The sequence below is a fragment of the Podarcis melisellensis genome, assembly GCF_964234715.1.
Source record: "Podarcis melisellensis genome assembly, chromosome: 10".
Lineage (NCBI taxonomy): Eukaryota > Metazoa > Chordata > Lepidosauria > Squamata > Lacertidae > Podarcis > Podarcis melisellensis.
In genome coordinates this window covers 28,798,881-28,812,820 of record NC_138542.1, presented here as the reverse complement: position 1 = coordinate 28,812,820, position 13,940 = coordinate 28,798,881, and the positions used below count along the sequence as shown (strand labels likewise).

The window sequence follows — 13,940 nt, the reverse complement described above, 5'->3', positions numbered from 1 at the left end:
TTTCTGTGTAATGGAAAATAATGTGCAAGCTTATATCAAAAATAATCAGGCTGAACTTAATCAGGGGACGAGTTGTGAATTGGGTTTGGGTTCCTTATTAATTCTGATTAAAGCAAACGTTTCTCCCCCTCTCAAACTTGCAGGGACTTAACTTATAATCATTTAACCCGGCTAGAGGATTCAAGCTTTGTTGGTTTAAGCCTACTTGTGAGGTTGAATGTTGGGAACAACAGAGTGAGCTACATTGCCGATTGTGCCTTCCGAGGACTATCGAGTTTGCAGACTTTGTAAGTTTCATAGTAGGGTTTTTCTCTACAATACCAAGACTATCTTAGTGTAGATGAATGTGAAGGAATTCTAAACAATGAATACATCTTGATACAAGGAAGGTTTCGTCTCTGCTGCCATTGATATGCATTGACAACAACTGTTGAAGCTACTTTAACTGTTTCAATTTTATTTCATACACACACAAACACACACACAGTGGTACCTTGAGTTAAGAACTTAATTCGTTCCTGAGGTCCGTTCTTAACCTGAAACTGTTCTTAACCTGAAGCACCACTTTAGCTAATGGGGGCCTCCTGCTGCCGCCGCGCTGCCGGAGCACGATTTCTGTTCTCATCCTGAAGCAAAGTTCTTAACCTGAAGCACTATTTCTGGGTTAGCGGAGTCTGTAACCTGAAGCGTATGTAACCTGAAGCGTATGTAACCCGAGGTACCACTGTATATATACTTCACATTTTAGAATAATTCCTCACAACAGGCGTGGGAAAAATAAAAATGTCATATGATCAGTTGAACAAAAAGTAAAATCATGACATAGCAGGGCTGCTTTACTTTGCTGATTTTATGACATGCAGCTGCTGCTTTTGAAAACGACTTTTAAGAGGGTGCTTCTAAGCACTGTGTTTGGAAAGAGTAACCAATTTCCTGGGTTTCCAGTTGGGTAAAACATTTAGGCTAGGGGTGAACATGCCGCTGGATTCCCAATGTGCTTCCTTCTAGGAATCAATTGCTTTTGTGATTTAAACTTACTTGTACACTTTGAAGACCCTGGATCTGACTTATCTATTTCTTTCAACAGGGATCTTAAAAACAATGAAATCTCCTGGACAATTGAAGATATGAATGGCGCCTTTTCTGGACTTGACAAACTTAGGTGGCTGTAAGTACAACTTACTGCTTTATCTTCAAATGCAGATTCTGTATTCCCCATCCCACCCCAGCTGCTATTGTCCTTCCAGATCTCTTTCCGCTTTCGCACATTAGAGAGAGGCAATGGAGGCAAAAGTAAAGATTAAAGAAGGACTAGGCAGGAAGGATGGGAAAGAAAAGATTGCTAGTATTGCAAGTGGTTGAGGGAAGCTAGTGGTTGAGGGAAGCTAGTGGTTGAGGGAAGCTGGAAGTCATCTGTAAGGTGGATTTGGCCACTAGGGTGCTTGGCTGTACGTTAACATTTACAGTCATACCTTGGATCCCAAACACCTTGTTAGTTGAAGGTTTGGGCTCGCGAACGCCGCACACCCGGAAGTGAGCATTCCGGTTTGCAAATGTTCTTTGGAACCCAAACAGCTGACACAACTTCCATGGCTTCCGATTGGCTGCAGGAGCTTACTGCAGCCAATCAGAAACTACGCCTTGGTTTCCAAAGGTTCTGGAAGTCGAACAGACTTCCGGAACGGATTCTGGTCAACTTCCGGGGTACCACTCTACTTCACTGACACAGCCCTCTCTGCTGAGGTCTGAGCTGCAACAGTGCAAAGCTAGCAGAAGCTTGATTCTCATATTAATCTGCTTTATTTAGCTTATAGTTGGAGGGAGAAGGGTAATGAGGAAAGACGAAATTAGCTAAAGTGGAGGCAGGCAGAGTGGGAATTAACACATCCTATGAAACCTTGGAGCAAAAGTCCAGAAACACCAGGATTTTTTCTTGATTTGCTCTTTGGAGTCACCTTAATTTAACCCGGCCTTCCTTGATGTGCTTCTCTTCAGTAAGGTAAAGGTAAAGGGACCCCTGACCATTAGGTCCGGTCGTGGCCGACTCTGGGTTGCGGCACTCATCTTGCTTTAGTGGCTGAGGGAGCCGGCATACAGCTTCCGGGTCACGTGGCCAGCATGACTAAGCCGCTTCTGGTGAACCAGAGCAGTGCACGGAAATGCCGTTTACCTTCCCACCAGAGCAGTACCTGTTTATCTACTTGCACTTTAATGTGCTTTCAAACTGCTAGGTTGGCAGGAGCAGGGACCGAGCAACAGGAGCTCACCCCATCGTGAGGATTCAAACTGCTGACCTTCTGATCGGCAAGTCCTCGACTCTGTGGTTTAACCCACAGTGCCACCCGTGTCCCTCTTTTCAGTACATCTCTCTTTTCATTAATTACAAAAAAAGTTTCCAAATACTCTTCGGTTGAAAAGACTTTGGATTATCTTAACTGCATGCATGGTGTCATGCAATCAGTCCTTATAGCTTTCACCAAGATTCTTCAGAGTAGAAATTAGAGGCAGTAATGTTAGTGGAAAGCTACATAAGGCAGACAAGGGCAGATGTTTGGCAGGGCAATCCAGAGGCAATGGCTCTGTTAGAATGCAAAGATTTTCTTCACAATGCACAGATGTAGAAATAAATTGGCTGGCAACCCTTGCCAAAAAAAAAAAAAAAAGCTTCACCAAATTATATACATTAAAAGACTTTGAACATGCCTTCATCTCTCCAGTAACTGAAGCAGAATACATGTATATATTTAGGAGAGGAAAGTGTTGAGAGGTAGGTAGACACAGTGCAGTAAAACATGCCTTAAAAGCAATTATCAAGAGTCTCTCCTAACGGTTCCAAAAATCATGCATCTATTTCATTTTCATCTGTTACATGTTAAGTGTTTTATATTTCCAGGCTTCTCCAAGGAAACCGGATTAGGTCAATTACTAAGAAAGCGTTTTCTGGTCTGGATGCACTTGAACACCTGTAAGTAGTTGAAAATCACATTGAACCAGACAATTTTTAAAATATGCAATGATGCCAACTCAATGATAACCTTCAAAGGGGGCATATAGGTCAGTGGTAGAGCTCCTGCTTTCATCATCATCATCATCATCATCATTTTTAATTTGTATACCGCCTTTCTATCTTACAATACTCAAGGCGGTTTACAAGCTGAAGAACAAAAAATGTACATCTTATAACAATCTAATGCAATACAAAAATGTGATAATAAAACATAACTTTATAATAGTCAACCTCTGTCAAAAAAGTAACATTCAACAATCATTAGAATAGTATAAAATAATAATATCAACATAGAAAAGTTAAACAGAAATCCACTCAACAGTTACAATAATATCGAAACTATAATCAATAAAACAATAGCAAGCCACAGTACATCAAAAAATACAATACACATTAAGAAGCAGAGGGTAGAGCAAGGCAGGTGGAAAGAGGCCTTGCCTAATGGAGTCTCTCGCCTCACAGTTCTTCCTCCAGGAACAGCTTCCTTATGAGGAGACCCTGGACCGGAGGGTGGGGCAAGGCAGGTGGAAAGAGGCATTGCCTGATGGAGTCTCTCCCCTCACAGTTCTTCCTCCAAAGGAACAGCTTTGCACAGCCAAGTTCCCAGTTGCAATCCCAGTTTCAGTCTCCAATAAGGGCTGAGAAGAAAGCCTTCTCTGAAACCCGGGGAGCAGCCTATCAGTGTAGACTGAGTTAGAGATGGTTTGAGTATGAGACGACTTTCTGTGTTGCAGCATAGGGTCTATAGATGGCATTCCCCTGCCAAATTGCATTGTATCTAGGAAATATAGTCAAATCATACAACAGGGGTAGCTCAGCTGAGACCGAATGGGTTTGAGCCCCACATTGGGTGAAAGATTCCTATACTGCAGGGCTTTAATGAGATGATCCCCACGGTCCCTTCGAACTCTACAATTCTATGATATATTATCTTTTAAATGAGCCTCTGTGTAGTGGTACTTATATGGTACAAGCTGCTTCTTTTTCATGTTTTATTTTAGCAGAATGTGAGAATTTGCTTTGACTTTGTTCGCCTTTTGAGCTCACATTTTGCCTTTTCCTTTTGTTTCCACCCGCAGAGATCTAAGTAACAATGCCATCATGTCAATTCAAGGAAACACGTTTTCACAAATGAAGAAACTTAAAGAATTGTAAGTGTCTCTAGTTTGCCCCAATGAGACGTGCGCTAAGTTTGAATATATCACATAATCATAGCAATGGACATTGGTAGTAATGATGATGCATTTATTATGAAAAGCAGTACCTTTAGCAACTTTCTCACGTTGTTGTTGAACAAGATAGGGCACAGTTAAGAAAAAAGGTCCTGTGGATCTGAAAAAGGAAATAACAGTCGTACCTTGGTTCTGGAATGCCTTGCAACTCAAAGGTTTTGGCTCACAAACTCCGCAAACCCGGAAGTGAGTGTTCCTGTTTGCGAACGTTCTTTTGGAACCCGAACATCCAGTGTGGCTTCTGATTGGCTGCAGGAAGCTCCTGCGGCTAATCAGAAGCTGTGCCTTGGTTTCCGAACTTTTTGGAAGTTGAGCGGACTTCCGGAACGGGTTCCGTTTGGCTTCCAAGGTACCACTGTACGTATTTTGAGGTATACAGCTAAGGCAAGGATAATTCTAGAAGTTTATGCGCAACAAGTAATAATACTCTGTTTTGGTCCTATAAAAAGACAGAAATTCTTTCCCCCCTAGTAGCAAGGGCCACTCTGAACTACTGTATACCCAGTGCTGGATTTAGGTTTGATGAGGCCCTAGGCTACTGAAGGTAATGGGGCCCTGTATATGTCCAGCTGTCCTTTGTCAACAACAAATTGTCAGTTTTTGTGTGTTGAATATATGCTATATGGCAATTTATGGACCTAGGTAAAGGTAAAGGGTAAAGGACCCCTGACCATTAGGTCCAGTCATGGCCGACTCTCGGGTTGCAGTGCTCATCTCGCTTTATTGGCAGAGGGAGCCGGCGTACAGCTTCCGGGTCATGTGGCCAGCATGACCAAGCTGCTTCTGGCAAACCAGAGCAGCACATGGAAACGCCATTTACCTTCCCGCTGGAGTGGTTCCTATTTATCTACTTGCACTTTGACGTGCTTTCGAACTGCTAGGTTGGCAGGAGCAAGGACAGAGCAACAGGAGCTCACCCCGTTGGGAAGATTCAAACCGCCGACCTTCTGATCGGCAAGTCCTAGGCTCTGTGGTTTAACCCACAGCACCACCTGCATCCCAATTTATGGACCTAATAGGTATCTAAAGCCATTTGCACATGCAGAATGTAGGCACCCTGTATATAGAAAGGAACAAACCAGTGATATTTTAGGGAACAGGCTAGCAGACGGGGCCCATTACTTACATCATAGGAGCCTACACAACAAAAACACTGTTGCTATATGTAGCTTTTATTTTATTTGTTTTTTATCTTATATTTTGGAAATGTACATCCAGGGTTTTTTCTCTTTAATTTTTTGGGGGTTGTGCCCAAGAGAGTGGGGCCCTAAGCTATAGCTTGTTTAGCTTATACATAAGTCCGGCACTGACTATATTAGACACTTACCTGTTCAGCTGCATGTACATGACGCAAAACCAAACCCTTAATCATGCTGGGCTCTGCTTCTTTAAGTAATTTCCTCCTCCACCACCCTGGTTCTGATACCAGGGAGCCAGCACAGGATTTAGCTCAGTGAGGTAAGGTAGGGGAAGGTTTTGTTTCTGTCCCCCTCATTCTCCTCTAAGTACAGTGGTGCCTCGCAAGACGAAATTAATTCGTTCCGCAAGTCTTTTCGTCTTGCGAGTTTTTCGTCTTGCGAAGCACGGTTTCCCATAGGAATGCATTAAAAATCAATTAATGCGTTCCTATGGAAATCGCCTTCAGACCAGGTCCAGGGACAGTCTGTCCCCCGACCTCTTCTGAAGGCTGGCGGGGGGCAAAAGTCTTTGCTCCCCCCTGCCTGCCTTACCGGGAGAGCGGAAAACGCAGCGCTGCCTTCCCGCTCTCCCGGAGAGGCAGGCAGGGGGGACAAAGACCCGGGACTGTCCGGGGCGATTTAAAAGCGCCCGGACGGCTTTTGAAGGCAGACGGGGGGGAGCAAAGACTTTTGCCCCCCGCCAGCCTTCAGAAGAGGTCCAGGACCTCTTCCGAAGGCGGGTGGGGGGCAAAAGTCTTTGTCCCCCCTGCCTGCCTAACCGGGGGCTTTTAAATCGCCCCGGGACTGTCCGGGGCGATTTAAAAGCCCCCGGACGGCTTTTGAAGGCAGGCGGGGGGGAGCAAAGACTTTTGCCCCCCGCCAGCCTTCAGAAGAGGTCCAGGACCTCTTTTGAAGGCTGGCGGGGGGCAAAAGTCTTTGCTCCCCCCCCCCGCCTGCCTTCAAAAGCCGTCGGGGAGAGCGGAGAATTGCAGCGCGTTTTTCCGCTCTCCCGGGAAGGTCAGGCAGGGGGGAGCAAAGACTTTCGCCCCCTGCCAGCCTTCAATAGACCCCGCCAGTCTTCTGAAGGCCGGCGGGGGGCGAAAGTCTTTGCTCCCCCCGCCTGCCTTCAAAAGCCGTCCGGGGGCTTTTAAATCGCCCCGGGACAGTCCCGGGGCGATTTAAAAGCCCCCGGTTAGGCAGGCAGGGGGGACAAAGACTTTTGCCCCCCGCCCGCCTTCAGAAGAGGTCTTGGACCTCTTCTGAAGGCTGGCGGGGGGCAAAAGTCTTTGCTCCCCCCCGCCTGCCTTCAAAAGCCGTCCGGGATAGCGGGAAGCGCTTCCCTGCTATCCCGGACCGCTTTTAAAATGCTGGCGGTGGGGAGCAAAGCCTTTCGCCCCCGCCGGCCTTCCTGGACCTCTTCTGAAGTCCGGAGGGGGGGGAAGGCTTTGCTCCCCACCGCCAGCATTTAAAAGAGGTCCCCGGAGATTTCCCTATGGGCTTTCGTCTTGTGAAGCAAGCCCATAGGGAAAATCGTCTAGCGAAGCGTCGCAAAAAACGAAAAACCCTTTCGTCTTGCGGGTTTTTCGTCTTGCGAGGCATTCGTCTTGCGGGGCACCACTGTATAGGGAAAGGGCTATAAAATATCTGCCTTGCATGCAGAAGATTCTGGGTTCAATCCCTAGCATCTGTCTGAAACCCTGGGGAGCTACTGCCATTCAGTGTGGACAATCAACAGCAACAACAATAATTTATTATTTATACCCCGCCCATCTGGCTGAGTTTCCCCAGCCACTCTGGGCAGCTCCCAATTGAGTGTTAAAAACAATACAGCATTAAATATTAAAAACTTCCCTAAACAGGGCTGCCTTCAGATGTCTTTTAAAAATAAGATAGCTGCTTACTTCCTTGACATCTGATGGAAGGGCGTTTCACAGGGCGGGTGCCACTACCGAGAAGGCCCTCTGTCTGGTTCCCTGTAACCTCACTTCTCGCAATGAGGGAACCGCCAGAAGGCCCTCGGAGCTGCACCTCAGTGTCCGGGCTGAACGATGGGGGTGGAGACGCTTCTTCAGGCATACAGGTGTATACAAACTAGATGGACCAATGGTCTGATTCTGTATAAGGCAGCTTCCTATATTTATATAAAAAGTTAATCCTTCTGTGCTGGCTTTGTAGCACATCTGGGTAGGTTAAGAGTGAGGCAGGATACTTGTACACACTGCCACACTCAGTTCTTATATATGTGTTAGACCAGGATGAGCAAGAAGCATGTAATATGTTCCCTCCAACACATGTACACCTGATAGCCCATGATTCTCACCTTTCCATGAACCTTCCCTGAGATGTTGTGACCGGCCAGGCTGCAAACGAAATAAATAAATCAGTGCAACACCGTTGATTTTTGTGATCAGTTTTGGTTCTTAACTTATCTTCGGGTTTGATTTAATACTGCTTTCCTGCTCTGGAAGCTGTGAAGTTCTGCTTCCTATGAATGGAATCCGCTCCTGTTTCGTTTTATAGGTACCTAAACACTTCTAGCCTTTTGTGCGACTGCCAGCTGAAATGGCTACCGGAATGGCTGATGGACAACAGTTTCCAGGCTTTCGTCAATGCCACTTGTGCCCACCCTCAGATACTAAAAGGGAGGAATGTGCTTGCTGTCAGCCTAGAAGATTTTGTGTGTGGTAAGGTTGTTGTTTTTTGTAATCCTTTTTCATTGCCGTCTAGATGGTTGTTTCAGGGCAGATGTAAACAGCTTTAGCTTTATTACCTGAACTGTGAGGGTTAATAGTTTTGTTTATTTGTTTAAAATACTCTTCCCCACCCCACCCCCTCCACTGTTCATGAGCTCTGCACTGCAGATATTTCAAGTTTGTGGTTTTATTTCAGATGGGGAACGACAGTTTAGGATTAAGTTTTGTGTACTGCATAGTTGCATATTGTGTACAAAAGAAGGCTCAGTGGTTTGTGGTGGCAAATGCATATATGCTGCTAGGCTTAAAATGTGAATGCCACTTAGGTAAGCATTGTTCTAAATATTTTGGCATTCTGTGAAATGTTTAGACAGATGCATGCTTAGTGTTCTTAAATGCAAAAATGCAGGAATATGTATAATATGAATAGCACCTTCATTGTGCAGAGGTTAAGACGTTCTTCAGGAGTTTTGTTAACATACAAAATCCACATAGTCATCTTTAAGCGCAATATTTCATTTTTATGGCCTTTGTGCACTCCTACATCTAAGAACATTTGAGAGCTCTAGCAAAGCTCCAGCATTCCTGGTTCCCACCTCCTAAAGAGAAGAGTCAGCGGTGGGACAAAGGCATCCGTTCTATTTTGACCAGCATGTTAGCAGCTGCCCAGGAAGTTCTATTGAGCTCATGGTCTTTAGGGAAATATTTTCTCACAGACTCACTTTGTGTGTTTGCAACTCAGCAAAATTATTCCACCTACCATCCCCAAAATTAGGGAATTCCAATGTCTTTTCCACAATCAATTTTGTTTGGGCATAGTTTAATTTCTAAGAGAGTAGAAAGAGATTGGACCACAAAACAATGTGTAGGGCTGGGCAGTATCTGGTTTTCAGCATTGTTGATATATCACCAGCTAAACTTCACAATACTGTATACTGATATAGCACAGTGTCTGAATAAGGATGGAATTATGCGGGTGGCGCTGTGGGTTAAACTACAGAGCCTAGGACTTGCCAATCAGAAGGTCAGCGGTTCGAATCCCTGCGATGGGGTGAGCTCCCGTTGCTTGATCCCTGCTCCTGCCAACCTAGCAGTTCTAAAGCATGTCAAAGTGCAAGTAGATACCGCTCTGGCGGGAAGGTAAACGGCGTTTCCGTGTGCTGCTCTGGTTTGCCAGAAGTGGCTTAGTCTTGCTGGCCCCATGACCTGGAAGCTGTACACCAGCTCCCTCAGCCAATAAAGCGAGATGAGCGCCGCAACCCCGGAGTCTGTCACGACTGGACCTAATGGTCAGGGGTCCCTTTACCTTTATGTGGGGACATTGGCTGTCTTTATGGTTTTTCTCAAGTTACGTTTTTGGCATAGCAGACGCATCATGATTCGTGATATATCGCCAAGTCAAAAATTATGAAACGGATATCCTAATATGGACTTCAAAGTGATTTTGGATGATATATCTCCCAGCCCTAATGATGTGAGCACTTTCCTCATTAGACCCTATTGGAGGGCAGCTGCATCACCTTACTCACAGTGAGAATATCTTTGCATCTCTCGGTTCACAATGGAAGGGAGGGAGGTTGTCCAGTCCTGACAGCTAATGAAACGTGAGCATGTTTTAAAGAAGCAGGCAGCCTGTGGTAACGGGAACTGACCAGAAAGAGCAAACAATCTGACATGCATTGTGGATATTTGAGGGGTTAACTCTGGTTTATCTTTCTTACAGTGAAAAACACACCAGTGCAGGAAGGTTCAGGTTTAGGATTTCTGTTATTTTTGTGCTGCTCATGAATGTGCTGCTCATTGAACCACTGTCAAAAGTGTTCTTTCATAGCCACAGTTAATGGCCATAGTTGGTGGCCCTAAGCAAACTTGGGCTGGAGTTTTGTACACAGTTAACACTTGCATTAAAAGAAAATGATTTATGAATGCATAACGGGCAGCAGAAATGCAGCTTTTGTAAAAAGAAAAACCTACCATGGCTTGCTCTGAAGAGCTGCAAAATATAACTAATGAAACTGTAGGTCCAAAAGCATAATTGACCCCATTATTAGAGATGGGAAATTAAGCCACAAAAAATCACTTCTACAAGAAAGAGACATGCTTTCAGCTGAACCAATGTTACAAGCATTCAGCAGGGAAGCACCGGAATGCAGTACATTGCAAATATATACGCTATAGCATCTTTGCAATATGGCTTCTTAATAACTTTTAAAATAAATCCCTCATGTCTAATTGAGAAAGTTACTGTTTGAATTAAACTTTCTTTGCAGCATATACCAAAAACTGGACAAAAATTTGGTTTCTTTAATGGACTAAACAAATTAATTGAATTGAATAAACACTTTTTGATCTCCATAGCCTAGTTATCACGTTAATGTTTCAGTGGGAAATGTTGCTTAAAGATATATTTTTAGTCAAGAAGAATTGTGCTCCTTAATTCTCAGATCTTGCAGCTGAATGACAGTAATTTAAATATTCATCCTTGCATTCATTAAAATGATTGCTCAGCAGGAGAAAAATACCACATGCCTTTCTAAATTTAATGAAAACAACTCTTTCTGTGTGTATGTGGTTTTAGAAGCTAATTCAACATGCCAGGTTAAAGTTCTGGGAAGAAAAGAAGACGAGGAAACAGAAACGGGACATTTTAACAAAATGAAATTGTGTGCTTACCGGTTCCTTTGTCCTTATAATTCGAAATTGATGTAATTTGTACTTCTCCCGGCTATCAAAAGATGATAAATTTCAGACCTAAAGGCAATTTTTCAAAAAAAAGAAGAGGGTGAAAATGAGATTTAAAATATAAAATAATCTCGCTGATGCATTGTTGTGTATGATCAGCATATGATTATGCAATAGAAGTTGTCAGCTGGTATTCCCTGGGCCAAAGCTGCACAACCCAAAGGTGAAAAGGCAATATGGAAGTTGCTGCGATTATAAGCAATGAAATTTTACACCAGGCCAGGAACCTGACTTTTAACATGCCACCTCTTACTCCCTTGACAGAGTGGCAAAGCCAATAGCGGACAAGCAGTGGAAACTGGCAGTACAATCTTAGGCTATTCAGAAACAAGCTCTATTGAGTTCAGTAGGACTCAGCTGCCAGATAAATGCATAGAGAATTGCAGTTGGAATGTACTTCTGCTTCATGAGTGAAATGCTAAACATTAGTTGATTGGTCAAAACGTTATAGTGTTCAGAGTACAACAGTTTCCCAATGGGATTCAGTAGAGCCCTGTTTATCTTCCCTTAGCCCCACCTACCCCCAACCACATGCGGAAGCAGCATGACCAAACATCAGAGGGAATGGGAGGCCTGAGCTTGCTTGCCCCAGCCAATCCAGCAACGCCCTCTTTCTGTAGACAAGAAACAGAGGATCCATTTGTGTATGTGTGCTGCTTCCTTATTTGGGAAAGGATGGTGCCTTTGACGGACACAGTTTCTGAGATGAACTCAAGTACAAAGTTACTCTGTAGACCTGAGATGGAGAACTAGTGTTCCACCAGATGCTGTTGGCCGGTGTTTGTCTGCAGACAATTTTCTGGGTCATGTGGCCAGCATGACTAAACCGCTTCTGGCGCAACGGAACACTGACAGAAGCTAGAGCGCACAGAAACGCCGTTTACCTTTCCACCGGAAAGGTACCTACTTATCTACTTGCACTGGTATGCTTTCGAACTGCTAGGTTGGCAGAAGCTGGGACAGAGCAACGGGAGCTCACCCTGTCGTGGGGATTTGACTGCCAACCTTCCGACTGGCAAGCCCAAGAGGTTCAGTGGTTTAGCGTCACCCGCTTCCCCAGCTATTGGTAAAAGAACCTCCCTCAAGAGTACAATTTAGACCAGGGATGGGGGGCCCTGTGGCCCTGCAGATGATGTTGGATTGCAACTCTCATCAGGCCCCAGCCACTGTAGCAAATGGTCAGGGATGATGGGAGTTGGAATCAAAGGTTCGCCACCCATGATTTAGACTGCTGATTGGAAATCTGCATCATATCTCTTTTAAGTACTTGATTCTTCCAAACCTATAATTAAAGGTCTAGTCTGGTCTCTCACTTTCGTCTCTGAGCTTATTGCAATTCGTTTCTCCCCCCCCCCCCCTTTGCTCTTATATTCACAGATGATTTTCCGAAGCCACAGATAACTGTACAGCCTGAAACTCAGTCAGCAATCAAAGGTTCCAATTTAAGTTTTATATGTTCAGCCGCCAGCAGCAGCGATTCCCCGATGACTTTTGCTTGGAAGAAGGACAATGAATTGCTGCATGATGCTGAAATGGAGAATTACGCACATCTCAGGGCACAGGGCGGCGAAGTGATGGAATATACCACCATTCTTAGGCTGCGCAATGTGGAATTCAGCAACGAGGGGAAATACCAGTGTGTTATTTCAAATCACTTTGGCTCATCCTACTCTGTCAAAGCTAAACTCACAGTGAACAGTAAGCATTTTGAGATTACCTGTATATTAAACAAAAATCATATCATATGTAATCCAAAAGGCATCACCCGAAATATTTGGATACTGGAAGTTGAGATGCTGTTGGCTGCCTTCTCTGGACACAAGGGGAACAAATGTGAAAGCACATTCTATTTGAATGCACCAAAACCATATATATATATATCTGGGATTCAGTAGGTTATATCCAACAAAGTTGTCCCAGAATTAACCTTGGAGTGAACTGTGAATGAATATGGTCTGTCTAAAATAAGATTAATTCATATATATGTTTTCCCGAGTTGTGTACGTCACAACCTGTTAAACCTCATTTGATTCTTTAGAAATTATTTATATAAAGCAGACTGCATTTGGTTCATTAAAGATTCAAAGAATTGTCATCCAAGATATACCCAGTTAAAGAGAGCATTCAGTCAAATATTCAAGTAAAATGAAATACAGTATCATGGGGGAGAAATTCACACAACTCACACTCCCAGAATTAATGCATAAACCAGAAGGCAGCAATCATTCAAAATATGCACATCTACAAATTTTGTGGTGCCTTTCTCAAATCACAGTATGAATGCAGAATGTGCATATCGGCAGGAATTGCATACAGATTTTCATGCAGACAGTTTTTTTACATAAAAAAAATCTGATGAAGAAACAAGGCACACCGAGAGAAACTGATATTGACAGGTTCATCTATCCCCAAATAAACTAGAGAATCAGCAACAGAATTGATAGCAAAGCAAACAGCCACTTCGTAATATTATTCTGCTAGTGCTTGGGATGAGGAAATGATTGCCCTGTATATGCTTCCCTGAAATCAGTCCTTTTTCAAAAGCAGCTTGCAGATGTTTCCTTCGGAGTTGGGCATTAAAAAATCTAGACCCAGCTAGCTGGTAGAGAGCAGGGGAAACAATCGTCCATGAATCGATGGTGACACCAATTCCACTTACATTGCATGGGCATACTGAAAACTGGTCTGTACGCTATCTAATAAGAAAACTCACTTGTATCTTTTTGCATCTTTTGTGTTTTTTGTAGTGCTTCCTTCATTTACCAAGATGCCCATGGACCTCACCATCCGTGCAGGGGCGATGGCACGGCTGGAATGTGCTGCAGTCGGCCACCCAGTGCCCCAGATCGCTTGGCAGAAAGATGGCGGCACTGACTTTCCCGCAGCACGTAAGAGACGCATGCACGTGATGCCTGAGGACGATGTCTTCTTTATAGTGGATGTCAAAATCGAAGATACTGGTGTCTACAGCTGCACAGCTCAGAACACTGCTGGGAGCATCTCTGCTAATGCAACATTAACAGTGTTAGGTAAGATAAAATGTGATTGCCAGCTGAACACTGGGGGGTGCCCCTTTGTCTTTGCTTGC

At 44.2% G+C, this 13,940-nt stretch overlaps 1 protein-coding gene across 1 annotated transcript in view; it reads left to right on the top strand.

Annotated features, from left to right (window-relative positions):
* LRIG3 (leucine rich repeats and immunoglobulin like domains 3) overlaps positions 1 to 13,940 on the top strand; it is a 55,453-nt gene that overhangs the window by 35,471 nt on the left and 6,042 nt on the right. The window contains exons 8-14 of the mRNA XM_081928004.1: positions 144 to 287; positions 1,088 to 1,168; positions 2,894 to 2,965; positions 4,087 to 4,158; positions 7,938 to 8,101; positions 12,230 to 12,550; positions 13,600 to 13,881. Coding sequence (XP_081784130.1) covers positions 144 to 287; positions 1,088 to 1,168; positions 2,894 to 2,965; positions 4,087 to 4,158; positions 7,938 to 8,101; positions 12,230 to 12,550; positions 13,600 to 13,881 — 1,136 coding nt within the window. The remainder of the gene's footprint in view (positions 1 to 143; positions 288 to 1,087; positions 1,169 to 2,893; positions 2,966 to 4,086; positions 4,159 to 7,937; positions 8,102 to 12,229; positions 12,551 to 13,599; positions 13,882 to 13,940) is intronic.